At 42.7% G+C, this 26,724-nt stretch overlaps 1 protein-coding gene across 1 annotated transcript in view; it reads left to right on the top strand.

Moving 5' to 3' along the window:
• Nucleotides 1–26,480, top strand: part of usp53b (ubiquitin specific peptidase 53b) — a 31,192-nt gene extending 4,712 nt beyond the window's left edge. Inside the window, exons 4-17 of the mRNA XM_070552605.1 lie at nucleotides 2,944–3,036; nucleotides 3,623–3,757; nucleotides 3,859–3,972; nucleotides 4,110–4,192; nucleotides 10,596–10,701; nucleotides 12,993–13,139; nucleotides 13,352–13,501; nucleotides 13,590–13,758; nucleotides 19,576–19,692; nucleotides 19,778–20,495; nucleotides 20,690–20,751; nucleotides 23,722–23,797; nucleotides 25,289–26,106; nucleotides 26,196–26,480. Of these exons, the coding sequence (XP_070408706.1) occupies nucleotides 2,944–3,036; nucleotides 3,623–3,757; nucleotides 3,859–3,972; nucleotides 4,110–4,192; nucleotides 10,596–10,701; nucleotides 12,993–13,139; nucleotides 13,352–13,501; nucleotides 13,590–13,758; nucleotides 19,576–19,692; nucleotides 19,778–20,495; nucleotides 20,690–20,751; nucleotides 23,722–23,797; nucleotides 25,289–26,106; nucleotides 26,196–26,272 (2,865 nt within the window). The 3' untranslated portion in view covers nucleotides 26,273–26,480. The remainder of the gene's footprint in view (nucleotides 1–2,943; nucleotides 3,037–3,622; nucleotides 3,758–3,858; nucleotides 3,973–4,109; nucleotides 4,193–10,595; nucleotides 10,702–12,992; nucleotides 13,140–13,351; nucleotides 13,502–13,589; nucleotides 13,759–19,575; nucleotides 19,693–19,777; nucleotides 20,496–20,689; nucleotides 20,752–23,721; nucleotides 23,798–25,288; nucleotides 26,107–26,195) is intronic.
• The last annotated feature ends 244 nt before the right edge of the window (nucleotides 26,481–26,724 follow it).

The following is a 26,724-nucleotide window of genomic DNA, read 5'->3' as shown; positions in this document are numbered from 1 at the left end:
AAATTTGTTCAGATTTACATAAAATACACATTAAGTTCTACAAATGGCTTGTGTATAATTATTAACAGTAGGTTTGGAGACACTCGAACTTCCAAAACAGCATAAAAATCATCAGACATTTGTCACAAATTCAGTCTGGAAATGTGTTGAACTTTGAAGGTGTGGAACTCTGAAAATACATTTTCACTGAGTTTTTCATGCAGACTGAACCTTAAACTAGTCTCCTACACCTATCTCCTGCAATAGCTTCTGATATAGACAGCAAAACTGTAGGATTAGAAAAGCCTGACACATCTACGTCACACAGTCACTTAACATTCATGGACTCACCCATCTTGACTCACAAACGGAGAAGGCTGTTGTTTTAACGGTCAAGAATCAGCAGAAAGCATCCCGACTAGTAAAAGCTAACTGTTAGCCACGCAGAAAAACTCCTCGCTTGTGTTATTTGTGGGGATAAAATATCCACGTTGCGGGTCGGTGGTAGAGTTATGTTGCTGTTAAGCAATCTGTGCCATGTTCTGTGTCCTTGTGGTCACCAGCCCCCTCCAGGTTCCCCTCATGTTTCTCCTAGTCACTCCACTGTAGTTTTCTATAGGTTCAGATTTTCTGTTCATTAGTCTCCTTTAGTGTGTTGTGTTTCCTTCCCCACTTGGATCATTCGTTTACTTATTTATAGAATCCCCCGTGTCTTTGTTTAAGTTTAGTTTAGGCTAGTTTAGTAGCTTTTGTTTTACAGGATTTAGGCCTAGTCCACACGTAGCCGTTAAAAAAAAAAAACGAATTTCCGCCCCTCCAAAAACTTGCATCCACACCACCTCATTAAAAAAAATAACTGTCCACACGTACCCGGATAAATACGTTGTCAAGGACATGCCAGACCTGTAGGCGGCAGTACTTCCCCCGTTCTTAACCTCGTCCTTCGTCTGTGGTCTTCCGCAAGCAGCAGTAATTCCGCTTGCAAAAACAAACAAGCAGAAAGCGCTTGGACAATTGATAAAGCGAGCGCAGCTCTGAGGGCGTCCATGCTGTCGGCTAGTGTAAACACAGGTCGCACACGTGATGTCAGCATTTTTTTGTCGCGGAAAGTGACGTTGCGGACCTTAAAACTCCGGTTGTGTCCGTCCACACGCAGACACCCAAAACGGAGAAAACGCAAATCTTCACTTTGGCCGGAGTTTTTAAAAAGATCCGTTTTCGTGTGAAAAAACTCCCTTTTCGTGTGGATGACAGGCCAAAACGTAGAAAAATACCTACCAGATCCCCGGCTACGTGTGGACAGGGCCTCAGATATGCTGCTTGTTTCGGCTCCTCCTCTCTGTTCATTAGTTTCACCTGTGCTCAATTCCCGTAATCACCCAGCCCCTGTGTATATAACCCTGACTCTAGGTTCCTGCTCATAAAGTGAGCTTTTGTTTTTCAGTGTTTTAGATTTTAGGCTTGGCCTTTTGCCCTTGTGGATTTTTGCTCGTCGTCCTAAATAAAGGATTTTCTTATTTATGCAACCGCTCCTGCCTGAATTGCTTCTGGGTTCCTGCATCTTGGGTCCAATCCTCCCTACGCTCAATGTGACAATCTGAGGCGAGAGGTCCAAATATCAGAAAATAAGACTCCAAATCTGCCACTCCCTGCTGCAGCAGTCCACTGCAAATATATTGATTAAAGGAGTCAGGTAAACAGTCAGGTAAACAATATGTTATGACTAGCTTTTCCATGAGAACACATCTTCTGGCACTGCAGGTGTTCAGATGTTATGGTTTCTCCCAGACTCGCTGGCGTTCAGGTCTTAATCTGTGGGTGAAAGTTCTCAGCAACCCAGCTTTGACCCAGCCGAGTCAAATGAAACCTTTGGCACAGAAAACCCATATTTCCTCACGTTACACAATCAAGAAGGCGCATAACTATATGAATACTGTAAGAGGCACGGATCAGACATTCAAATATAACATCATGCATTAGAAAACAGTCAGCACTGTCTAACCAACCTGTACCCACTAACCTGGAGCTTTGCAATTTTGATGTGTTTCTGAATAAACTGAAGAGCTGCATTAAGGAAAAGCTGGAGTAAAAGTATAACCTGTTTAACCTTAACGCCCCCCAATTGGGGGCCTCTACAGTTTCATGTCCCAAACATCTACAACTGTCCACGTTCTCCAAACACAACTAAAAACACAATCAAACAGCCCAGATGGGAAACAAGGCCATTTTAAATGGTAATAAATGAAGTTACAATGATGTTTGAACTTTATTTTAGAAGAGCATCTGACCTTCTCTGGTGTCTGCTGGAAAAAAAACAACCTTTGAACAAATTTAGTTGAGGACCCCTGGAATAAATAAAACAATTGACTAAATTTCCTAAATGGAATTTGAACTCACAACCTCGATCCTGTCAGCACTTTCACACAGGGCAGCTCTTCTAAAATAAAGTTCAAGTATTATTTTATCTTAATGTATCAAAAACCAATAACTGCTTTGTTTACAATCTAAACAGGTTTGATTGTAGCTGTAGCTGTGCTCGGGGAATGCAAGCAATCACTGACACTTGGGACATGAAACTCCAAAGGCTCCCAATTGGGAGGCGCCAGGGCCCAAGGAAAAAAAGGTCTAGGGCCTAAAGGGCTAATAACATTTCAATATGTTGCACAGACTTAAAAAAAAAAACATCCAACTCGTCTAATAAAAGAGTAACCGATGCAACACGGAGTCTCAAAAGCTCAGAAAGAGACTAATTAGATTCAACTTGATGAACACATTCCTGCACAGTAAAACTGAGAGTTCTTATCAACCTTTGGTGTCCTTTTAAAGGCTTTGGTTTTCTGCTGATGCTTTTTAACTATTAATCAACCATCAGTGTTCACTTCACATTAAGTGAGTCACTCCAGCAGAAACAAAAGAGTCGACGAGGATTCAACTGATGCGTCCTCATCTATGTGACTTCCTCAGGTGCTTTGGCAGCTGGACGTCTTCCGGAGAAGTCTGAGACAGCTCTCGGGACACTTCTGTCTTGGTGACGCCTGCATTTTCTGCTCTTTGAAGGTAAGGTTCACCGACTGATATCTAGCTCCGAAAGTCTTTAAAGCAACAATCTGGAGTTTTCCCCTTTTCAGGAATGACGTAGGGATTCAATAAGAAGTCCATAACAGTGATATAATGAAGGCAATTCCTATTTGTTTTTGTTTAGCGCACCCAGTCCCATAAAGTCTCACGCAATTTGAAATGAGCTCCACTCACTTCAGTAAAGTTAGCCAAAAGCGTAAAACATCTGCTTATGTACAGTTGTCAGTCACAGAGTGTGTGTTTGTGGAAGTACCTAGACGATGCAGCGTTGTTGACATTTATTACGAACAAGTAAGTCTTTAATATATATGAAGGAAACATAAAGTTAGAATAACAATTGTAAAACAATGTTTTTTAGCTCTATTGTCTGGCTCGAGGTGCGTCTTCGCCAATGAGAGGCGTTGCTTCCACTCGTGATCACGGAAGTAGGGAGAAGGGCTGCAATACCTTTTGTCACCTCTAGATGGTGCCCTCTGATTACAAACTCTGAATCTCAGCTTCAAGATGTTTAAATTAGCTATTGATTTTTATGAAATGCTCATTAACCATCATTATTTGTTTGTAGAGTATTTTCAGTCAGTTTCAGCAGAGCCGAGAGCGCGTTCTTCCCTCCGACAGCCTGCGAAACGCCCTCGCTGAAACTTTCAAGAACGAGCAGCGCTTCCAACTTGGCCTGATGGACGACGCCGCTGAGTGCTTTGTACGACGTCACAGTGACAATTAGGTTTTAATCAAAAATGTCTGGCTTCTGTCGGAATATGGTGGATTCTGACTTGTCGTGTTTGTGTTTTGTGCAAATAGGAGAACATCCTGGAGCGCATTCATTTACACATCGTATCTGACACGGCGACTGATGCTTGCTCATCTAAATCTTGCATTACCCATCAGAAATTTGCAATGATGCTTTACGAGCAGGTAATTCCCATTTTTTAGGAGCTCCACGGTGATACAGAATTATTTAGAATAACGCATCTAATATGTGAAAGGAGTAGAACAGGTAAAGATCACATGGATATATTTGTCATTTAAAATAACCAGCTTTTGTTTTCCAGTTTGTGTGTCGTTGTTGTGGAGCATCTTCAGACCCACACCCGTTCACCGAATTTGTTCATTACGTCTCCACCACTACTTTATGGTGAGTTCTCAAGTTTTTTAGTCTTCAGTAGGGGGCAGCGAGCTGGTGCCTGTCTCCGGAAGTCATGAGGCAAGAGGTGGGGAAACCGTGGTTAGGTCACCGTTCCGTCACAGAGTTACACACTCACACACATGTAGAGTCCCATACCATGCATGTTTTTAGTCTGTGGGAGGAAACCAGAGCGCCTGGAGAAAATCCATGCATGGATCAGGAGAACATGCTAACCCCACACAGGAAGGCTGAAGCCAGGATTCGAACCTGTAACCTGGGAGGTAACCGTGCTACCAACTGTGCCAACATGCAGCCATAACATAATAAATTATGAATAACAACAAATAAACAAATGAGAAAATAATAGAACTATTTTGTAAAAGAGTAATATATTTTGTCTTTATTGTCAGGACACCGTCTCTTTAAAGGTGTGGTTTACTTTTGTATTCAATACAATTGTAGTGTTTTCTAGTGTACATCAATGTCTTATGAGTATTTTTTTTTAAAGCTATGAGGCTCCTGTTCTGAGAAGCGGAAGTTTGTTGGTGAAAAGGTGGGCTGAAAACAGCAGGATTGCTTGTTATTATTAATGATGTGCACACTCCTCCCTTCTGATTGGCTAACAGAATGTGTTCAGCCATGTTGCAAAGTCACTATCACCAACACATACTTTGTTCTCTCTCCTCACTGCAAAAAAACAATAAAAAAGCCTTCCTGTCGGCAGGTGCGAGCCAAGATGGGCGAGGCCATGAATACAAACTCACAGTGTGACATCACATTGTGAGGATTTTCAAATCCTATCATTTCACCAGCTATTTTCTATCAGAAGCTAAAGCGGGAGATCGGTGTAGGAGACTGTTTTCATGTTCAGCCTGCATGAAAAACTCAGAGTGACTGATTATAATCAAAAATAAGAATTAAAACATGTTTTTTTCAGCCAATCACACATTTAAAGCTGTTTTAACTAATCTACAGAACAAGCTAGGTTTGGAACACAAACATGGTCACCAAACACTCACCCCTCCCCTAGTCAGGTACCTTTCCTGAGACGCTTCTGACGGAACCGGACACCTGCGATTCTGGAGGGAAATGAGATAGCGCTAAACACCTGTTAGCGTTATCGAGGTCCAAACGTCTCTTGTTGTCCGTGACTTCTAATGGTGTTTTTCTTTTTGGGCCTCTGGTAGTTTGTTCTAAAGTTGAAGTGGTAGCAGCCCTCTGTTTCTCCTTCTCTGATATTATTGAGCGGAGAATGTCTCACATCAGCAGAGTTCTGTTGTGAAATACACAAGTGTGCAATTAATGTTGTCTATTAGCTCCGGTTTGGGCCAACTGAAAACAATAAGTGCAATCAGGGGCTGTGAACGAGCTGTTTCTCCCCTCGCTGAAAACACTCATCAGGTGCTGTAGGTCTCAACCATTGCAATCAGCTGCTGCATGAACACCTGTTTCCAACTAGTAGCACAATATAAGTTTGGTGGCATAACTGAAGCGTCAGCCCTTGTGTCTCAGCCCCTCCGGTGTGAAGACACTCCAGGGTAAAGACATACGTGTCCACAGAGCAGGTAAACAGAGCAAACAAACTTGGCCCAGACGCTGCTCCATCAACACCTGGCAAAATGTCCCATTATCCTATACCTGTGATCACTGGCTCCAGAGGAAGGTCACACACAGCAAACCGCTTTCGCAACCTTCAAAACCTCCGCTCGCTAAAACCAACTCCCCCCGAAGACACCCACCTGTCTATGAGACTGTGGAACTGCCAATCAGCTGTGAACAAAGCAGACTTCATTACCGCATATGCAAACCACCTGTCACTCGATGCACTGGCTCTCACTGAGACCTGGATCGAACCATGTGACAGCGCTACCCCATCTGCTCTCTCAGTTAACCACACTTTCTCCCACACTTCACGTGCATCTGGCCGAGGTGGTGGAACGGGCGTGTTAAATTTCCAACAAATGGATATACAGTCAGTTGCTACCCATCACTAAATACAACTCCTTTGAATACCATGCCATCCAGGTAACTGTACCGAAAAAACTCTTTTTGGTTGTCATATATCGACAACCAGGTCAACTCGGAGACTTTCGTGATGAACTCGACACCCTGCTCTCCTCCATTCCTGAGCACAACTGTCCCACAATGGTCCTTGGAGACATGAATATTCACCTGGACAATCCCAGCTCATCAGGCCTCCTGTCACTAATGTCATCATTTGATTTAAAACTAGTACAAAGTCCTCCAACTCACAAAGCTGGAAAAGCACTTGACCTCATTTTCACCAGAAACTGTGCCATAGACACAATCTCTGTCACACCGCTGCACCTTTCCGATCATTACCTCATCCATTTCAGCACGACTCTACAAGGGAGGTCCACTGCTTCCTCCCCAATGGTCTCATTCCGCCGCAACCTCCGCAATCTGGCACCCAACTACTTCTCCTCTCTCGTTGCCTCCACTCTTCCATCTCCCAGCACATTCTCTGCTTATGAAGTGAATGATGCCACCGAGTCACTCTGCTCTTGTCTTAACAACATGTGTCCTTTAGCCACTAGACCTGCTAGATCCTCTCAGTCACACCCTTGGCTAAATACCCTCCAGTCTCCACGCACCAATCTTAGAGCTGTGGAACGGAAATGGCGCAAAACAAAAGATCCTGGTGATCATTTGAAATTTCATGAATTACTGTCCTCATTCTCTGCCAGCATCACTGATGCAAGGAAAGCTTTCTACACTGACAAAATTCTCAGCTCTACTGACTCTCAGAAACTATTTTCGACATTCAATACTCTGCTTAACCCTCCGTCTCCACCTCCTACCAACAATCTATCAGCTGACACCTTTGTCTGATTCTTTGCTGACAAAGTGGCAGCGATAAGAAAACAGTTTACTCAACTGGCCACTCCTGAACATTCGCTACCACAAACTTCTTCTAGCCCAACCATCTCAAGCCCTACTGCTTCATTTTCCTCTTGTTCCCCTGTCACTGAGATCTGTGTGTCCAAGCTTCTCACGTGCAGCCGCCCTACTACATGCCCACTTGACCCCATTCTGACTAAGCTGCTCCAAGCGATTGCTCCCACAGTAGCCGCAGCAGTCACACATGTGATCAACGCTTCACTGACATCCGGTACATTTCCCACCTCTCTCAAGCATGTTCAGGTTAAACCGCTGCTAAAAAAAACATCTCTTCCTCCAAATCATGTGGAGAACTACCGACCTATCTCTCTCCTCCCTTTTCTGTCCAAAATCATTGAAAGGGTGGCTTTCAAGCAGATCACAGAATACCTCTCACAAAACTGTCTGCTTGACCCTTACCAATCTGGGTTCAAAAAGGGCCACTCCACTGAAACTGCTCTGTTAGCAGTGACTGAATCCTTAAAAGAAGCTAGAGCGACAGGCAAATCCTCAGTGCTTATCCTGCTCGACTTATCGGCTGCATTTGACACTGTCAACCATGGCTTCCTTTTGTCCACACTCTCTAGCATGGGCATCACAGAGAAATCACATGCCTGGTTTGAATCGTACCTCACAGGACGATCATTCAGTGTATCTTGGCATGGACAATCCTCTACCGTGCACCATCTTGCCACAGGAGTCCCCCAGGGCTCTGTACTAGGACCTCTTCTCTTTGCCACATACACCACCTCACTGGGTGAGATCATTCGATCACGTGGCTTCTCCTACCACTACTATGCAGACGACACCCAGCTCTATCTGTCATTTCCACCGGACGACCACACTGTCTCTGCACGAATATCAAACTGTCTCTCTGACATATCAAAATGGGTGACATCCCACCATCTCCAACTCAACCTCTCTAAAACTGATCTACTTGTCATCCCAGCAACACCATCCATACAGCACAATATCTCAATCCAAAATGACTTCCTATCTCTGGCTCCTTCAAAGGCAGTTCGAAATCTGGGTGTTGTGATTGATGAACACCTGACCTTTAAAGATCATTTTACCTCTGTTGCTCGTTCATGCCGCTTTGCGCTGTATAACATGCGAAAGATCAGACCATACCTAACACAACATGCTACCCAGCTCCTGGTGCAATCTGCTGTCATCTCCCGCCTCCATTACTGTGATGCTCTTCTAACTGGTCTTCCAGGCTGGACTGTGAGACCTCTTCAAATGGTCCAGAACGCAGCGGCGTGTCTGGTCTTCATTCAGCCAAAAAGAGCACACTTCACCCCTCTGTTCATTGAACTCCACTGGCTACCGCTAGCAGCACACATCAAATTCAAATTGCTAACACTAGCATACAATGTCAGAGATGGTATGGTTCCCATCTACCTGAATCCTCTTGCAAAGGCTTAAGGTTGGTTTATGCTTGACACATCCGCGAGGTCCGCACGGCTCCGCGCGGAAAAGTTGCGTCATTTTAACAACCACGCCCCTCCACCGCGTCTCCGCATGGCCCAAAATTTCCGCGACGCGCACCTAGGAAATTTTCTAACCACGCGGATGGTCGGACGCGGAAAAACATGCAACCGGCAAGAACTAGTATGGCAGAGGTTCGTCAATACAGACATTTGTATGATTCAGCTCTCAGAGATCACCGTGATCAACATGTTTTTAATAATTCTTGGAGAGAAATAGCTCGCACTGTCGGAAAAGACGAGGACGCTGTTAAAAATGCTGAAATGCCATGTTGTAAACAGTAATTTCTACTTCTACTATGGTGTAGTGTTGGATGCATGCCGTAGAGCTCCATGCTGCCCCCTACAGTTTGGGAGAATATTGGCTCACCGCAAAGACGAGCCGCACGAACCATAAACACTGCGAGTTGTGAAGCGCGTTCCATCCGCGAGCCGCATCACCAAGCGGAAAGTGAATTTGTCAAGCATGAACCAAGCTTCACGTCTCGGCCCGGCCGCTCCGGTCATCACAAGATCATGGGCTAGCAGTGCCTACACCACGCTCAGGACAATCCAGACTCTTCTCATGCATCGTTCCACAAATTTGGAATGACCTACCAAGCTCTACCAGAACAGGGGCTTCCTTTTCGATTTTCAAGAAACTCCTGAAGACCCTGCTCTTCAGAGAGCATCTTCTAAACTAGCACCCTCCCTGCACCCATCCCCCTCTCTACCGTCCACTCCTTGTTCCCTCCTCTCCGTGATTGATGTCAAGTTGTTGTTATTGTTGTTAGCCTCAAGGGCAACATGCCGATTATCACTTGTAAATCGCTTTGGACAAAAGCGTCTGCTAAATACATAAACATAAACATAAACATAATGGAGGACCCAAGGAAGTGCGGTGGTTCAGTTAGACCGACAACTGGATGGTCCAATATAAGGCTGGGCAATAAATAAAAAATGTATCGTAATCCAATTTTTTGACTCTAGCCGATATCATTTTTTGTATGTAAATAAATTCAGTAATAAAAAAATGGGCAGATGCGTGTGGGTTGTTGTCCCTTTAAGAAGATGAAGCACCTTGAGTCACATGACAATGTGACTCAACATGATACACGACATCCCCATCTAGTGGACAACTTTTGTTTTTGTGTATAGCAATAACATGTAGTTATCATCTATTTATCGTTATCGGGTGATCTCCTTAATATAACGTGGCCTTTATTAAAGGCCATATCGTCCAGCCCTAGTCCGATAGTTGCTTTTGGTCCAAGCCGTTTGATTGGTGTAGGTTTTTAGACAAATGCAAGAGGACCACTTTATTATATAGTTTTTCATTCTCCACAATTTTTATTATAGCTGCTAGAACATAGTATAGAGGCATGAAAACAAATTAACCTACTTTGTTTTCCAAATTTGCTATTGAAACTTTAAATCAGAAGTGGCAGGTTCTAATAAAGAATTCCAATTTTCAACAATAACTAGAAGGCAACTTAAAACGAATAAATGTCAATATCAGCTGCTGCTTTAGAGTTTTATCCACTCGCTGTTTTGGTAAAATGTTAAACATTAAATAATGGACATTTTGAAAGATCAGACTACACCCACACCAAAACTATATCTCAATTTATTTTAAATCAGTTAATTTTGTCTTTGTTATAAACTAAAAGTACTTATTTTCTTTTAATAAGACAAACGTTGTGGTTTTAAAGATGTTTTGTACCTGCTGACAGTTTGATCCAAACTCGACTGAGTTGTTTCTATTTCTGTGTTTGCTAAAGTTGATTTGCTTTAGCAGCCATCTTGAACGAAGTTTGTTCCAAAGGTTTATCAGATGTTTTCTGAGAGTTGCATTAAAATCTGCTCAGAGGTTCGTGAGATGTTTAGTTAAATATCAAATATGGACACGGGCAAAAACATTATCACCCATTTTTCACCTTTACACCGTCCGCCTAAAACTTTAATAGCTGTAATGTGTCAATAAATTAAACATTTTAGATGCCTTTCTGTAAATTATTCAAACATTTTCTCTCTCTGTTCAGCCAACAGGTCGATCGGATGCTGGGGAGGAATGAACGGCTCCGGTCCGACATGTTTGCAGAACTGCTGCAGGCCGCCAACAGCACAGGAGACCTCCGCAGCTGCCCCGTACGTTGTGTTTTCAATCTGTCAGCTACATCTACATGTCAGTAAAAGCTGTTTTCTTGTTTGAAGATTCAATCAGATGATCAGCATGTTTACTTTAAATAGACATGAAAAAGAGTTTTACAATTTTTTGCAAAGCACTTTTTCCTGTGACTGTGTTGCTCCATTTGAAAGGGCTGGAAGGAGTCTGTGCGAACTCAGCGTGCGGATATAAATAGCAGTAAGGGCTTATCTCCTGTTTTTCTCCTCTGACTTTGCTACCTTTGTCTCCCTTTTCAGTTTGCATCAGTTTATTTGAGTTTAATGCTCCATTTTCCTCAAACTCTTCCTGTTCCAGTATTCTCTTAATGATGGGGGTTTGCAGTTGTTTCGCTCTTTGCAGAATTCATGACACTGATGCTTCTAAATGATGGGTTTCATGAGTCTTTTCTCAGCCTTGCACTTAGTTTTATTTCAGAACAGGAAAAATGGCTACAAGCCATTCCAGTTGAGGGGGAGGCAGTGGTCTCAGAGTCTTTTTCTTCTGCTTAATATTTGACTTTAACAGAAACATAAAAGTAAAATTTTATAATAATCAAAGCGTAGCTGCCATTGTCCACATGACCAGATTTATAGTGTTTTTTTTTCCACATTTACTGCTTTTTCTTTTGTCCTGGAATCGCAGTAAGCCATTACTTTATGGCCACACATTGTGTGGGTCCAACGCAAGTTAAAAGATGAAGCTCTGACCAAGCATCTGAAGATGATGTGGGATTATTCTGACTCTTAACAGAAAATCTTGTTGGTCTTTTTTCCTTAGATGGCATTAGCTACCAACAAACATACAGTTTGACTAGAATCAGGAATATGGACGGTTAAGCCAAAACACACACAAGCGCCCCCTGGTGGCTGGCTGCAGTGTGAGTTGAAAATGTTTCAAAGCATTTGCAATAATTCTTTTTTTATCCAGGAAGTCAAAGACAACACGTGTGTCGAGAACCTATCTCAAACATATCGCAAATACTTCTGAATTTCACAAATTGCAAAAACAAGGGGGCAACTACTGTATGTGAGGGGCTGGTGACCGATTGTCGAGCAACATGAGGATAAATTGTTAACAAATTGCCACAAATACAAACGTTGTGATACAGTTGTGGAAAGAAAATGTTTACATTTGCAAGAATGTTGTATTTTGTTTGTAATTAAGTCATATGCTCAATATGACTCACCCTTTAATGAAACTTCCCCCAAAAAGTGTGAATCCATCTAAAAATGTGTGTAATCTGATAAAAGGTTGTCTTTCTAACCAGACACCAACAGTTGTAGCTTAGTCGTGCTTTACATTGAACCACGCTTAAGCAGTTTTGGTGAGACTCTTAGTAGTTTAGCTTTACTGAAAGTCTAAAAAGAGCAAACGTGTAATCAATGTGGGATACCTGCAGCTTCTTTGTTACCATTTGTTCTTATTCCAAATAAAACCAGACTCTAGAAAAGCTGTCTAGGTCACTAAAACCTATTATAACATCTACCAGGCTAATGATCGAAAGAGGAGTTGCCTTTTACTCACATGATTGCTTGCTATAGTGGATTAACAGTTGTTTATTGGTTAAAGCAACTATGGGGCAAGACTAGCCCAGAAATCTAGACCAACCGTAGCACTAGCAAAAAGATTTAGCTCTGCAGGTCAGTCTAGCCACGCTCCACCATCGCCTCAGCAGGTCTGCCACTGGCCTGAGCCGTTTTGTGTCTTGCCACAGCACTCTTGGGCAGGCTTAGCACCAGAGATGCAACAGACGAAACCCGCATCGGCTCAGGACCGGCACTTGTTTGACGCGGCTTTGGCATCCACTTTGGATGATATAGACTCGGGCGTTTTGTTGAGACACGAGCAGCTAGAGGTACCCAGGTGCTTTGAATTGAAAAAGGATGTATTTGTTTCTTCTTTGATGGTGTATTGTGGACTTCCCTGCTGACTGATTGCCGTAGCAATGAACACGTTATGTTGTTGTTAGGTCTGATTGGTCTTAGCACGTGTGGAAACTGAAAGGCATCAGTAGATTTACAAAGTTTAGAGTTTTTACATTTCAAATATTTAAGTCTGCTGTGAGAACAATGGCATATTCATCACAATCTAAGCTGCTTTCTGTAATTTTTAATATTTCACATAAGTTTTTCTTAAGTTTATGACATATCCTGTGACTATTGAAACAAGAAACTGCATCCATGTGAAAGCCAAGGTGATTTGCCTTGTTGGTGACCGTTTGTGACCATATGTGTTTAGCGGACTGTCTCACTGATGTTGTTGTGTTTTGCAGAGCGACTGTGGTCAGAGTATAAAAATCCGCCGTGTTCTCATGAACTGTCCAGAGATTGTCACTATTGGATTTGTTTGGGACGCAGAACAGTCTGATTTGACGGACGATGTCATCCGGTCCATTGGCCCGCGTTTGAACCTGTGTGGGGTAAGAACTGAGAAAGCCGTTTGTAAGCTCCAGACTCATAAAACATCATAAGATGTGTCTTTAACTGCAAAAAGCTGCTTCTTAGTTGTGTTCAAGGACACAGTACAACCACACTGATCAAAACAATTTCAGAACTGATGTTATTTTAAAATCAGAGATGGTTGCAACCTTTCATCTGTAAATGTGACATGATCAGACATCGTCTCTTCCAGCTTTTTAACCGAGTGACAGATGAAAACGCCAAGCGGAGCGAGCTGCATCTGGTGGGGATGATCTGTTTTTCTAGCAAACATTACTCAGCTTTCGCCTTTCACACCAAATCTTCAAAATGGATGTTTTTTGATGATGCTACAGTAAAGGAGGTTAGGATTGCTGCTGATAAACCTCTTTACTCCCTTTCTCTCTTGCTGCGTGTTACGCGCTCTAATGTCGCTCTCTTCCTCAAACCAGATCGGATCCAAATGGAAGGATGTTGCCTCCAAATGCATCAGGGGGCATTACCAGCCGCTTCTTTTATTTTACACCAATCCCGAGGGAAGTCCAGTGTCTAACGAAGACGCACCGAGACAAACCACCATGTGTCCTCGTTACAGAGCCCAAGTCAATGGCGACGTGACCAGTAAGACAGCCTTCCAATTACTAGCATGACTAACCCTCTGACTTCTCACGGACATGTGCTGTTTATTTTTTTTATTTCATTTTAAATCAGCCAGTGGTGAATCTTTATTACATAAACATTTATTGACATGGTTGTTCAAATGGGAGATTTAATACGGGAAACAAAACACTTGGTCTTGGTTTGAGAACAAATTCTTTTCTACCTAATGAAAAAAAAGAAAACACAGCCCAAAAGAAATGAGCTCCCTGGTTCTTGTTTTGGGCTCTATCCTTATCCAGAGAGCCGTTCTGATGCTAAGTGAAACAGTTATGTAACTGCTTCTGATCAGGGTTTTCTCATATGTATCTGCTCCCAACTTCAGCAACAAATCAGCTGTTCAGTCGTTGAAATTGAAATTTTGATTTTTGGCACCAAACATGATCAAAATAAACAAAAAACCTGTCTTAAACCCTTTTTGCCACATTTCACCATCGTTTCACTTTGTCACGCCTTCAGGATGACGTGCCCCGTCTGAAGGCTTAAGTCATGTGTCTTACTGGTGTTTAAAAAGTCGGTAAAATAATGACAGAATGAAGGCAAAACACACAGACAGTATATGCTGTACTCCAAAAAATAGACCGTCAATTTTTTTCACATGGTCATTTTTTCAATAATCAGGGGGAAAAATGATTTGTTTGCACTCAATTCAAACCAGTTCAATTGTTTTCAGCTTCCGGACAGATTTCGATTCACATCGACTGTGTATATCGACAGGAGTTGATACACAAAAGCCACATTTGTCTTCTTGTATTATGATTCACTGCAAACTCATATCCCTGCCATTAATAATAACAAACAATCAAACAAACAAACGATAAAAACAATTCAATACAGTTTCTATTGTGCCATGTCTCACTTCCTGTCTGACTCATGTAATTTCTTCTACTCCATGACGATTCGTATGTAGTGTACGGAAAACGTAGAAACCACGCAGAAAGATTTTGCAGCTCCACTTCCGTAGCCGCGCCGCACCGCCGCCGATGTGAATGCTCTGATTGGGCTCAATGATTTCTGGTCTTTGTGGAAGTCGCATGGATTCCGACCCGCAACCGTTCTGCACTCAGTGTAAATGAGGCCTAACTTCCACTTGTTGACATGAATCAGAGCTCTGGATGCTGTTTCCCATCTCATTCAGTTAAATAATGGCAATTTAAGTATTAATAAAAATACGTTTGATTATGATAATCAAGCAACCCAGGGTCTCATTTCAGAAAACGGAAATAGTGAATGAACAGGTGACAAGACTGCAGGGAGCTTTAGTACAGAACACAGGTGAGACTGTGAGACAAACAGGTGTGGCTCAGGTGGGGTGGATAAGGCTGACTGAACAGAGGGAGTGCTGCTGAGCGAGTGTCTGGAGAGTTATGGGACAAAACTAAGAAAACATAAGACTCTACGTCTGAGACGTCAGCCAAGAAGGTCGACCCAAGGACAAGAAGAGAACGTGTGAGTAGGATTAAATGTTGTGCCAGTCTGAGTTTATAAACCATCAGACTGGGTTTGTACGACTAGCCATAAAACTACACAGCCTATGGAGGAGAAGTGAAGAATTGTTTTTTATTGTAACCCCAAAAAAAGCTGCAAAATTCCAGCTGAGAGGATTCTTTTGCTACTGACGTGCTTGGGCCAAAACGTTTTTACTTTTTCAGTTACTCTAAAATAATTGACTTAAAAAGGTAGCTAACGTTAGCAGATCACCCTGTACAGGGTACAGCAGTTTGACTGAGCGGTGTCTGTTTTGACCTACTGATGGACCGACAATCTGTTCCGGGTGTACGCTACCATCCTGCTAAGCTGGTGTTAGCCAGGAGCCGGGATTTGCTCCTGCTCCCATGAAACCCTGAACAGGGCAAAGGGGATTTGGGAAAACTGATGGCTGATCCGATATTACACATCTCTGGTTGTGACATGACGCGTCCAAACCTCTTGGACCAAGATGATATCAGTCAATGGCTGCATTTAAAGCAATAATACTGACAATATTCTAAGTTTACCCTGATGATTAGCTGCAAATAGATTATCGGCACAGGACAAAAGGCATTTTTCAAGATCTCCCAAACAGAGTGGCTGATCATCAGCACAGAAAAGCTATTTGTGGACAATCTGAAGTCCATTTAGTCAAATCACTTATGTTCAAAAAACCAATATTGCTATTTCCCAGGAGTGATCAGAAATGTATGTTAAATATTTATTTAACTTGTAATTTACGAGGATGAAAAACCATTTGAGATGCATCGTCTCATTTTTGAGCGGGTCCTCAAATCATACAGCAAAATAGCAAAAAAGATGACCGAGTCATTACATAAATTATAAATTACAAACTCACAATAACAAAATACCTTGGGTTGTTAAACTGTGTGAGGGTGCTATCAGATGATTTTTAGTTGAGTCATCAGCCATTAAAGCTTCGGTCTTTAAATGATTTTAATTGTTAGCACTGATGACAGGGTTGATTTAAATCCTGTGTTTTTGGTTAGTGTTGTGAATCTGTTGGTGACCCTCAGTCTGAAAGCCTGCCTGCTTGTATCTGCTGCTTTAAACTTTAGATGAGGCTGACGTCTCTGTTTCACGCAGATTACCGCCCACGCCTGTCTCCCTAATCTCTGCTCTTGTGGTCAACACGCTCCACAGCCCTCACTCCTCCCGTCCACATGTCAAATGCTTGCCTCCATTATTAATCAGCTTGTATTTTTCTTATTTAGAGGAATTTTTCGGGTTTAGATGGATTGCTTTCGTTTTGTGTGGTGCCCAGACTCATTAGCGTGGGGCAGAATTATTCATGTCAGGGCAAGTAAGTAACTGGTGGGTTTTAGAATAGACTTTATTGATCCCACAGTGGGGAAATTCACTTGTTACAGCAGCACCAACACTTAAGAGAGTAGTTTGAAGAAAAACAATAACAAAGGTTTATGTTTGTACACACAGGCATTCGTCTAGAATTGTAACCTTCGACCGCTAAAAACCACGAATAAAAAAGGAAAACACTTTGGTTCCAGCACTATGCAGCATACCGCAAGAGACACGGACCTACAATGGAAATATTGAACACAATGAATATTACATTGGTGTTATTGTGTGCCAGGATAATGCCAGTAAAGCTTAAACTGAGACACTCGTACTGCAGAGGGGATGAATGACCTACGGTAGCGTTCTGTTTTACATCTGGGATGTCTCAGTCTGCCTCTGAATGTCATGTTCTGTGTCCCTTTGTTCCCCAGCCCCTCCAGTTCCCACTCCAGGTTCTCCTTTTGTGTTTCATAGCGCTCTCATGTGTCCTTTGTCTGCATCTCATTTATGTGTCTCCTGTGTTCCTTTAGTCTTCTCCAGTCACCCCTCTGCAGCCAGTCACCCCTCTGCAGTGTTTATAGTTTCAGCTTTTCATTTTTAATAATCTCTTTAATATGTTTTGTCCCACCGGTTTTTGTAGTTCTCCTTCCCTTTAGAATTTTTGTTATATGGTTGCTTTTTTGTTTTTAGCTTCACTCTTAGGTCATGTTAGTTTCTTCCCTGATTAGTCATTGCTTTCACCTGGTCCTCCCCCCACACTCCACACACCTGCAGCTCATCTGCCTCCCATCATGCCCAGTGTATTTAAGCCCTGCCTTGTCTCTGTGTCTTGTCGGTCCATTGTTGTTTATGTCAGCATTGGTTTTTTGTCTCTCCCTCTTGGTCTTTGGTATTTTGCTCATAAAGTGAGCTTTTGGATTTATCCCTGCTTCATTTTTGTTACTGGGGTTTTGCCTCCTGCCCTTTTTGGATTTTTATTTTGTCATCCAAAATAAAGGATTCTTCTTTATTTAACATTCCTGCCTCGTGTCATCCTGGGTCTGCATCTTGGGTCCTAACCTCCTGCTCCTAAACGTGACACTGAAGGAGCAGGAGGTGTCCATGGTCTCCACAGTGAAATGCAGTGGGTGGGAGGGATGATGGCCATCTTGCCCAGCGTCCTCCTTTCACACGTCTCCTCAACTGAATCCAGTGGGCAGCTAAGAACCGAGCTAGCTTTGTTAGCTAGCTTGTTCGGTCCCTTCCTGTCTCGGTCAGAGCTGCCTGCACCCCGACAGACCACAGCAGAGTGGACAACAGAACCAACCACAGTAAAATAAACTCCAGCTTTTTAAGTGTTATGCACATCATTCATTCCTTTTTTTCTCCATTAAAATTAATTGTGTTTTGAGTTTAGTGAAGTTGTAATAATGCACTAGTGCTTTTGTTATTCATTTTTTCAGATTGTCCTTATTTCCACTGCAGAAGCCAAGACAATTGCCTTGTGGCGAAGCACTTGCATAACAAAGTCTCTGAATAACTTAGGGCATCGTGATGCATGTGTGCATTAGTTAATTACTTGGCAGATGTCTTGTGTATAAAGCGGCGCTCTGGAGTCCAGCATCCTTTTTAGATATAGAAGTCAGCAGAAAGGCTGCATGAGCTGATCGGTAATTTTATTGTCTAGGGACAAACATGAACACAGCACCTTTTGGTGCCGGGGTCTCTGTTTCTTCTCCCTTCTTGATGAAGCGCCTTTTTGAAGCACGTTAAAAACAGAAACGGATGTAAACAGCACCAGAGAAAGAGGTTGCTCTGAGAGTGGAGGTGCGATGTGAAAGTGAGAGACAGCAGATGTTAGACGAACACACTGATCTGAAGGCAGACGCTTTTAGTTCACGTCGTCAGTGTTTCCCACGGTGACCTGCTTGCCCGGCAAAGAAATAAACCACAGGGACAGCCGTCCAGCTGGCAGCGCAGTGTGTTTTAGTAAAGCTAATGATGCAGCAGCTGTTCTTTTGTAAGGCTTTGCTTCCTGCCTCATTTGCAGCTAGATGGACGAGTGCTCTCCCTTTATCAGAATGTGTTGCGAGGACTGAGGAAAAGTCCAAATGTGACTATCTGTCCGATCATTTCTTTAATTTAGAATTTATGTCTTCATGGGGAATTTTTTTTTCTGAGAAAAAGCCGGCCTGATGGGAGTCACTGAAAACCACCAAAACCAAGAATTGGGATTTGTTTTACTTTGCAAGGCTTTTTAAAGAGCAAGTCACCCCCAAATCAACTATTTTTTTCTGATAAACTAAATAAATAGTGCCGCAGACACGTGTCGTCAATAGTTTTGCACTTTAGTGCATTTTAGTTAAAATTTAAATATTCTGCCTAAAACTGGCAGTGTTGTGCCGTCGTCAGGTAAAAACTCTGCACTGTATTTGAATTTAAATCTGCCACCGCTATTGGCTAAGAGGTATGCTATGATGTAAACTGGTACATTATGATGTCACAATGTCATGAGTGTGTGTATTTGTTAGCGGCTCCACCCTCTCGGTCTGCCAGGCAACAGCATTTGTTGCATTTTTCAAACATGAAGTTGGAGTGAAGTACGCTTCTTGTTAGGGGGTGACTTGCTCTTTAAAGTCTACTGCAACAAAAGGGGTAGAGAATCCCATTGTAGATGTGTTGTTGCTTTTAAACACCCATACATGATCCCGCACGACTTTTGCAGAAAACGATCCAGTCTGCTAGCTGCTGTGATTTCATTTTTAGCGTCGAACTCCCCTCTAAAACCTCAATGTTTATTTATTTCATTGCACTTTTCTGCTGGGTTTGTCTCGCACGCCCCAGTTTCCTGTTCCGTTGCTGCATGCAGCAGAAGTCTGTGTTGGGTTCTTAGGTTCTCCTAAGCTCAAGGGTGAGCTATATTCATCACAGTGACGCAATAGGTCGACCGTCACATTCATCCAGAGGAACTTCATTTATGCATCTACCATTTTTATTATTTTTCCTCTTCAGTGAAACTTCCTCTTGGCAGTCCAAACCTACATCAGGAACCTTTCATGGAGATTTTACAGCGACCAGGTGAAACACTGAAAAAAGACAGAGGGCATCGAAGAATTGAGCAACACAAAGGTAGTTTTGTGTTTGAATCAGTAAATTCAAACAAGAAAAGCGTTTAGGTGGAAGTCACCTGGTAACAGATTTCTGCTCCGTTCAGAAACCACGAGATCTTCGTCTCCGCCAGAGAACGGGCCGCGGCTGCCTACGGAAAAGATTAAAAGCTATTTGCACCCTGAGAAGTCTTCCATCCACTCGAGCAGAGGAGCTCAGGAGCCGCATGGACCGCTGGGTGGCACACATGGTGGAGGACACGGTCGGAAGATCCACATCTCCCCGGGTTGCTGTGATCAGGACGGCTGCCATAAACAGTGGGACAAAGGTGGGACTGGAAGCCAAAGTAAGTCAAAGTCGACGTGGAGACCCATTCGGGAGGTACTGAACGTTGACACAGTTCTGAATGAACTGGAGCAGCGGCGACAGCAGCAACAGGACAGTCCTCGATGCAGCAAGTCTTCATCCCAGGAACCACCACGCACCGAACAGAGCAGAGACCACGGGCGGGAAAACGCACGAACCAGAGAGGATCGAAAGCAGAAGTGTTTGATGACGATTTATGAGGACGAGCAGCGCCACGAGACTGAGAGTCACAGCTCAGTGGATTCTGAGAGCAGAACTAGCCAGCAGAAGGACAGCAGACTCAAAGGTTGCCCCAAGACTCTGCTACGCAGTGATACTTGGACCATTCAGCGGACTGAGTCTGGCTATGAGAGCAGCGATCGGCTCAGCAGTGGCTCAACAAACCCAGACTCACCGGGGGTGGATGGCTTTGGCATCAGACCGGACCAACGGCTGACACCTGAGCTGCTTCTGCAAAGGTAAGAAGACGCTGGTGTTCAGTGGAGTCCTTTATAAATGTAATTGGAGACGAACATGTAATGAAGAAAAGGCCTTTCTGTGGGGTTTGTTCCTGCACGCTTTCTCTGGTTTCATCCCACAGACCAAAACTTCCACATCTTTAGATCTTAGGTGTCTGTTCAGTAGATGATTAATCATGTTTCCAAATTTTCAGCCAGCTGCATCAAAGAGGAGGAAATGCTAAATCAAGTAAGACGCCACCAGTTCCCCACAGCGGTAAGTTCCATCTTCGACAGGGTGTCCATGCTTAGTTCAGGCTACTTTTTTTTTTACTTGATTTCTAAGTTTAGTAAAATTGCCATTTAAATGAATGATGCGTATTACTATTGTTGAATGTGGCGGCAATGGGACTTGTGATGAACAAAAGCCCTTGCTTTTAATATTTTACATCCTTTCTATGAAGATGTCTGTAAATTGCACTTATTTATAACATCGTGTAGCGCAGTAGCTCAGGAGGAAGAGCGGGTTGTCCAGCAATAGGATTGATCCCAGCTCCTGGCAGAGAACCCTGCTGTTGTGCCCTTGGGCAAGACATTTAACCCACGTTGCTGGTGGTGTTTGGAGGGACATGTTTCAGTGCGCTCCGGGCAGCTGTGGCTACAACGTAGCTCATCATCACCAGGGTGTGTGAATGGGTGGAAGACTGTGTTGTAAAGCACCTTGGGGGTTCTAGGACTCTAGAAGGCACTATATAAAAAACAGGTGTCATGACTTGCTCGAGGCGTCTAACCCAAGACGTGCAGAATCAACACGACAACTCGGAGGAAGTAAAAATAAAGTATTTTATTATGAAAACAGGAACTAAGAATACACTTGTAAGTCCAGTGAGTAGGGTGCCGTAAGGCGTTAGTCCAGAGTTCAAGTTCCGCGAACAGCGGGGAAGGTGGCGAGCCGAGGTGAGTAAGGACGGGGGTCCAGCTGAGTGAGGTAGGTGAGGAAGCGGAGAGGGGAAGGGCAGGAGCCGTGGAGGAGGATGGGACGAAGTCCTGGAGATCCGGGGTTCTAGCGGTGAAGGTAATGGACGTGGTAGTGGTGCCTAAACAGGGCAAAGCAGACAGGGTTTCAGAGACGAGTCCAAAGTCATAATCCAAAAACAATCAAAGGCCAGAGATCCAAATAATCCAATCACGAATACACAAGCCAGCAAACAGGCGAATACGAGTGGTAGGGGCCAACCAAAACTGTAGCAATCATCCAGCGTCAAGTAGTGTCTCCATCCTCCCTTTATACCAGAGCCTCTGACTGCAAATCCAGCACAGCTGGTGTCCCTCCGCTCCTCACCTGTGGAAAAGAACCTCAAAGATGGTTTATTGAGGAAGAGCGCTCACCTTGGCTCGTGAATCATGACAAGAAGGCACTATATAAAATACTGGCCATTTTATCATTTAGAGAACTGAATAATGACGGAAGTGTTATTTACAAAGGAGAAAATTGCAAAAACAGAAATATTAAAATTGAATAAAAATAAAATTTTGTCATGCTGAAAATGCAAAAAAAAAAAATTAATGGCAAAAAAAAAAGTTACATGTAGTTGGCATTTGGTTATGGTCACCCATATAACAGTTTTCCTTTTCCATATATACACCAAAATAGAAAGAAGTTGTTATTTATGAATATTTTCTTATTTTTAAATATAATTTTTTATTTAATTTTAATACTATTTTATTTATTTATTTATTTATTTATATTTTATGTTTTTTATGATTATTTTCAATGTGATTTTATTCATCAAATAAAAATGATAACAATTAGAAATAATATATTAAAGAGAAATATATTTTATAAATGGTGATGGAAAAAATGATCTAAATAATTAAATAAATCGAATACAGTGATTTTCAATAACTATCATTTTACAATTAATGTTTGGAATTTTTTCTACAAATTGGCATTTTTGTGTGTTTAAGGTTTTTAGAGCTTTGAGTGGATAAGACCATGTTTTATAAAAGGTGGCAGAAACGTTAAGCGCCCACCCCATAACCAGAGGGTTGCAGGTTCGATCTCCACTCAGTCTGCTGCAGTCATTGTGTCCTTGGGCAAGACACTTCACCCTTCCCGCCTGCTGGTGGTGGTCAGAGGGACCGGTGGCACCTCGCTTTCGTCATTTACCAAAAGCTTCCCATAAACTGTTCAGAGAAGAGGCTCTGAGATCTGATTTCTGAAGAAATTACGGTTATTGGACCATTTTTCCTTAATTCTGAATCATGGATCAAATGTCTCCCACAATAAAGTAAACCTAAACCTCGCTAAAGCAGGTTTGTGTTTGAAATCCACGTGACGATGTCAATTCAGCTGTAGATTGATTATAGAGTCTGGGTTGATTTCTGAGTCTGAACTCGTTATTTAACCTCGTACTCCCATAAGCCCAGCAGAGGCATTAATCTGATGATAATCCCTCAAAGCTCATTCAGATAGCGCAGCTGGGACGTAGCTGCTGCTGACACTGGAGTACATATCGCTCTGCTGCGTGCTTTACTTTCACTCTTCTGCTCTCAAAGCCACGAAACAGCACATTTAAAAACACCAGAAGGGCCCTCTGTTTTCACACGGAGCTTTTAGAGGCAATAACGACAAATTATAATCTGTTTTTAAAAGAAAAGAATTCAACATTGAGCTGTCTTCTGCTGGTGTTGGAGGAAGTATGGCGGCAGATTGGAAGAGATGGGGATTTAGTCCGTCTGGCTGCTGCCACCTTGTGTCCTAAAAGATGAATAACACATTACTAACCAATCGGAACAGATTTTTATTTATTTGCTTTGATCAAATGTGTGTTTTAGCAGGATTTGGTGTGTGTGTGTGTGTGTGTGGAAATCACACAGCTGTTTAGTGCATTAGAATAAAGGATAAATTGGTGGATTCTGATTTTAATCTGCAGTATTTTCAACATAAATCTGAGTCACTTATCAGTTTTTTCCTCTCTTTTATGTTTGGGCTGAATCTGTTTCTCTTTCTAAGAGTTTTTGTTGTTTCGTACCATTTTGTGTATGTCGATTCTTAATTATGTTGCTAATTTTAAAATCTACAAAATAAATATCTAGTTTTTTATGTATTTTAATTCAAAAGTGTTTTTAATAAGAAACAATACGGCAGCATAAATGGATACAAAATACACAAAACAAAGCAGACCCCTCTAAAGCAGGCCGCCTTTTGTGCATTTTGTCATTAGCAGTTTTTTTATCTCCTCAGGTAAACATCTGGCCAGACCTCAGGGAAACCATGACCAAGTCTCACTTTCACACCAAAAGTTCAGTCCAAGTTCAAGGTAATTTTTTTAATTGTAAGATATGCTGCTTCATTTGGGGAATTTAATGTTAATGACTGTTTACTTGGCAGCTGATATTCTCTAGAACAAAGACTAAATCTTTCCTATAGTGATGCTAAAATCTGTTGATCACAGTCGCTCAAATTTCAGATCACATGACCTCACAAATCACCACCAAGACATAATTTTTAAAAATCAGGATTTAATTAGATAATAAAATGTAGATTGAAAGCTTTTCCCCTTATCTAACGTTAATTCGTGTTATTATGATTGATTCTTTAAAAAAATGATTAGTCTGATAGCAGGTGTGATTACAGCAGTAAAGGGAGACACGTTTTTCATATTTTTAATATCATTTTCTTGAGTCGGTTATACGCTAAAACGACCCTTTACAGGGTTAACGAAAGACCACGCAGCCCCTATCGCCTTCTGTGGCTAGAGTATTCCACTTGCAACTTCAGACTGGCGAGCCGCTCTGTTGGGACTTGGAAAAATTGAGCTGACATACCTGGTGCTGCCGTCTGGTTCCAGCACATTTCCCGCATGTTTTAGATCATGAACATAGCTGATTTGTTTCATTTGTTGATGAATCGCTCCTGGTGACACTAACAAAGGCTGAGGAGACATTTCAGCTGTTAAAAACACGAACGCACAGCGAGAAGACCGACACTGACACTAGGGGGTGCTAAAAGCAAGACATAACTGCCTAGCTCCCCTTTAACACAAAATTTATTTCTGTCATAATACCGTAATTTCCGGACTATAGAGCGCCCCCTATATAAGCCGCGCCGGGCTAAAAGCTGCAGATATCTACTGAATTGAAAACGTAGTTTAACTGAACGTAACTGAACTGATCAGTATCAAACAAAACAGAAACGTTATTGATTTGTTTATTCATCGTCCTCCTGCTCACTGAAACCACTGAAGTCATCTTCTTCAGTGTCGGAGTTGAACAGCCTCAGAAGAGCTTCGTCACACACCTTTTCTGTGCCGATGTCAGTGTCGCTGTCCGTGTTGCTGCCATCATCCCGGGGTGAAGCTGGGAAAACAAGCTGCGCCGCTTTACTGTGAAAAAAATCCTCCTGGGCGCTTTCCGTAGCGCTCCTTTAACCATTCCTTCATTAGACTTTCCAGCTCCATCCTTTCTGGTTGGCTAAAGCCGCACCTCATTATAAGCCGCATGGTTCAAAGCGTGGGAATAAGTAGCGGCTTGTAGTCCGGAAAATACGGTAATAGCAGTTTTTCTATGCTCAGTGTCAAAATGTACCGATTAGAACTTTAACTGAACCTCTAAATCCATCAGATTATTGCTGATTGGTTTAAATTTATTTTTAAGGGTCTGGCTTCACATTAATGATAACAGTTCTCAGAAAATAATTACCTAGATGTTATAAATAACTAACATTCATTTTGTGTCTCCATAAAAACAACCAAAGAAACTTTACGTTGTGTTTTCTTTTCAAAATGTGAACTTGATCATTTTGTTTTCAGCAAACGGAAGTCAAAAAACCCTTCCAGCTCTTCTAGAAAAGCACCCTCATCAGAGAAGACCTCCAGCGGTTCAGAGAGCCGGCAGAGCGAGCCGCAGGAGCTGCTAAACTGTAGAGGGCAGACTGGTGAGACTACAAACCAGAGGCAGATCACTAAAACCAGCAGCTCGGAGTGGAACAGCTCTTCTGATCTTGTTCTCTCGGAGTCTGAAGACAGGGAAAGCACTTACCTCTCCAGTAACAGCGAGGCTGTTGCCTCTGATTCCCAGAGCTCTCACACAGACCTGCCATACCACCCCCTGAGCAACGTAACAGCAGAAACTCTCCAGCTGAACATCCAGCGGTCGCTCGGTCCCACGGGGTCGCCCCACCTTCGATCTAATCAACAGATTTCTCCCGGAGAAGCAAGGAACGCTGGCTTCCGCCCCCAGGTGCTTCAGGAATCTTTCCCCTTGAGCCCTTGCCTGTCATCAACATCCCACGTCAGTCCTCACCGGAGACCTGACATCTCAGGCCTCAGAACCTTCTCGGACGCAAGCTCCAAGTCGGGATCCGACCCAGAGAGGAGCACTCAGTCGTCGTGTGATAGTGAGGAAAGATTGATCGGATGCAGGGGAGAAGAGGCAGCACCAGCTCCAGAGGTTTCCCTGACGACGTACTTTAATGTGGATAACTGTATGACGGAAACGTACCGCCTCAAGTACCACAACCAGAGGCCTCTGGTCCTCTCTGCCACGGTGCCACGGACTTCAGCAGAGAGCCTCACACACCCCAGTGATGCACACTCACAAGACGTGCCAAAAGCCAGACCTGAAACAAGTAAGATACTGGAACAGGACAAATAAAAAATGTTTTTACATGGTTTTGCACCAACAGTAACTAGAATTTTCTCTTTTGTTTCTGTGCAGGCCATAATAGCAATAAAGGTACTGCAAAATGGAAGCCAGTGACGGTCAAAGGACTGGACAAACAAGGTTTTCTATGAGTGTTAAGTTGTGTTTACATGGACGGACTGTTTAACTGGATGCCAAAGAGTTTACCCAATGGAAGTATGTTCAGAAGCCCCGACACCTCCAACCGGCTGGAGCTTATTTATGCAAGCTTGTCACATAAATAAAACCTATTTCTAAATGTTTAAGCAGATTATCAACTAACGCGTAAATCTTCCGTTGTCTCCCTGAATTCCTGTGAGATGAAGTCTGTTTTCAGTTTGCACAAAAGAGTGTTTGTTCTTTTAATTTCTCATTTCATGTCACGTTTATTTATTTTGGTTTGCGCAGTAGTTCTGCAGAAAGGCAAAAGAAGTGAGATTATAGTGATCCAGTCATGCTGCTGCAATCTTTAAATGAATTACACAAACGGAATAATCACATTTTGACACCAAAAGGCACGATTTAAATCAGACGTGCACATCCACTCGTCACAAGCCTGAATGTT

The sequence above is a fragment of the Nothobranchius furzeri genome, chromosome 6, assembly GCF_043380555.1.
Source record: "Nothobranchius furzeri strain GRZ-AD chromosome 6, NfurGRZ-RIMD1, whole genome shotgun sequence".
NCBI lineage: Eukaryota > Metazoa > Chordata > Actinopteri > Cyprinodontiformes > Nothobranchiidae > Nothobranchius > Nothobranchius furzeri.
The sequence above is the reverse complement of the archived record's forward strand: the minus strand, read 5'-3'. Positions and strand labels throughout refer to the sequence as shown.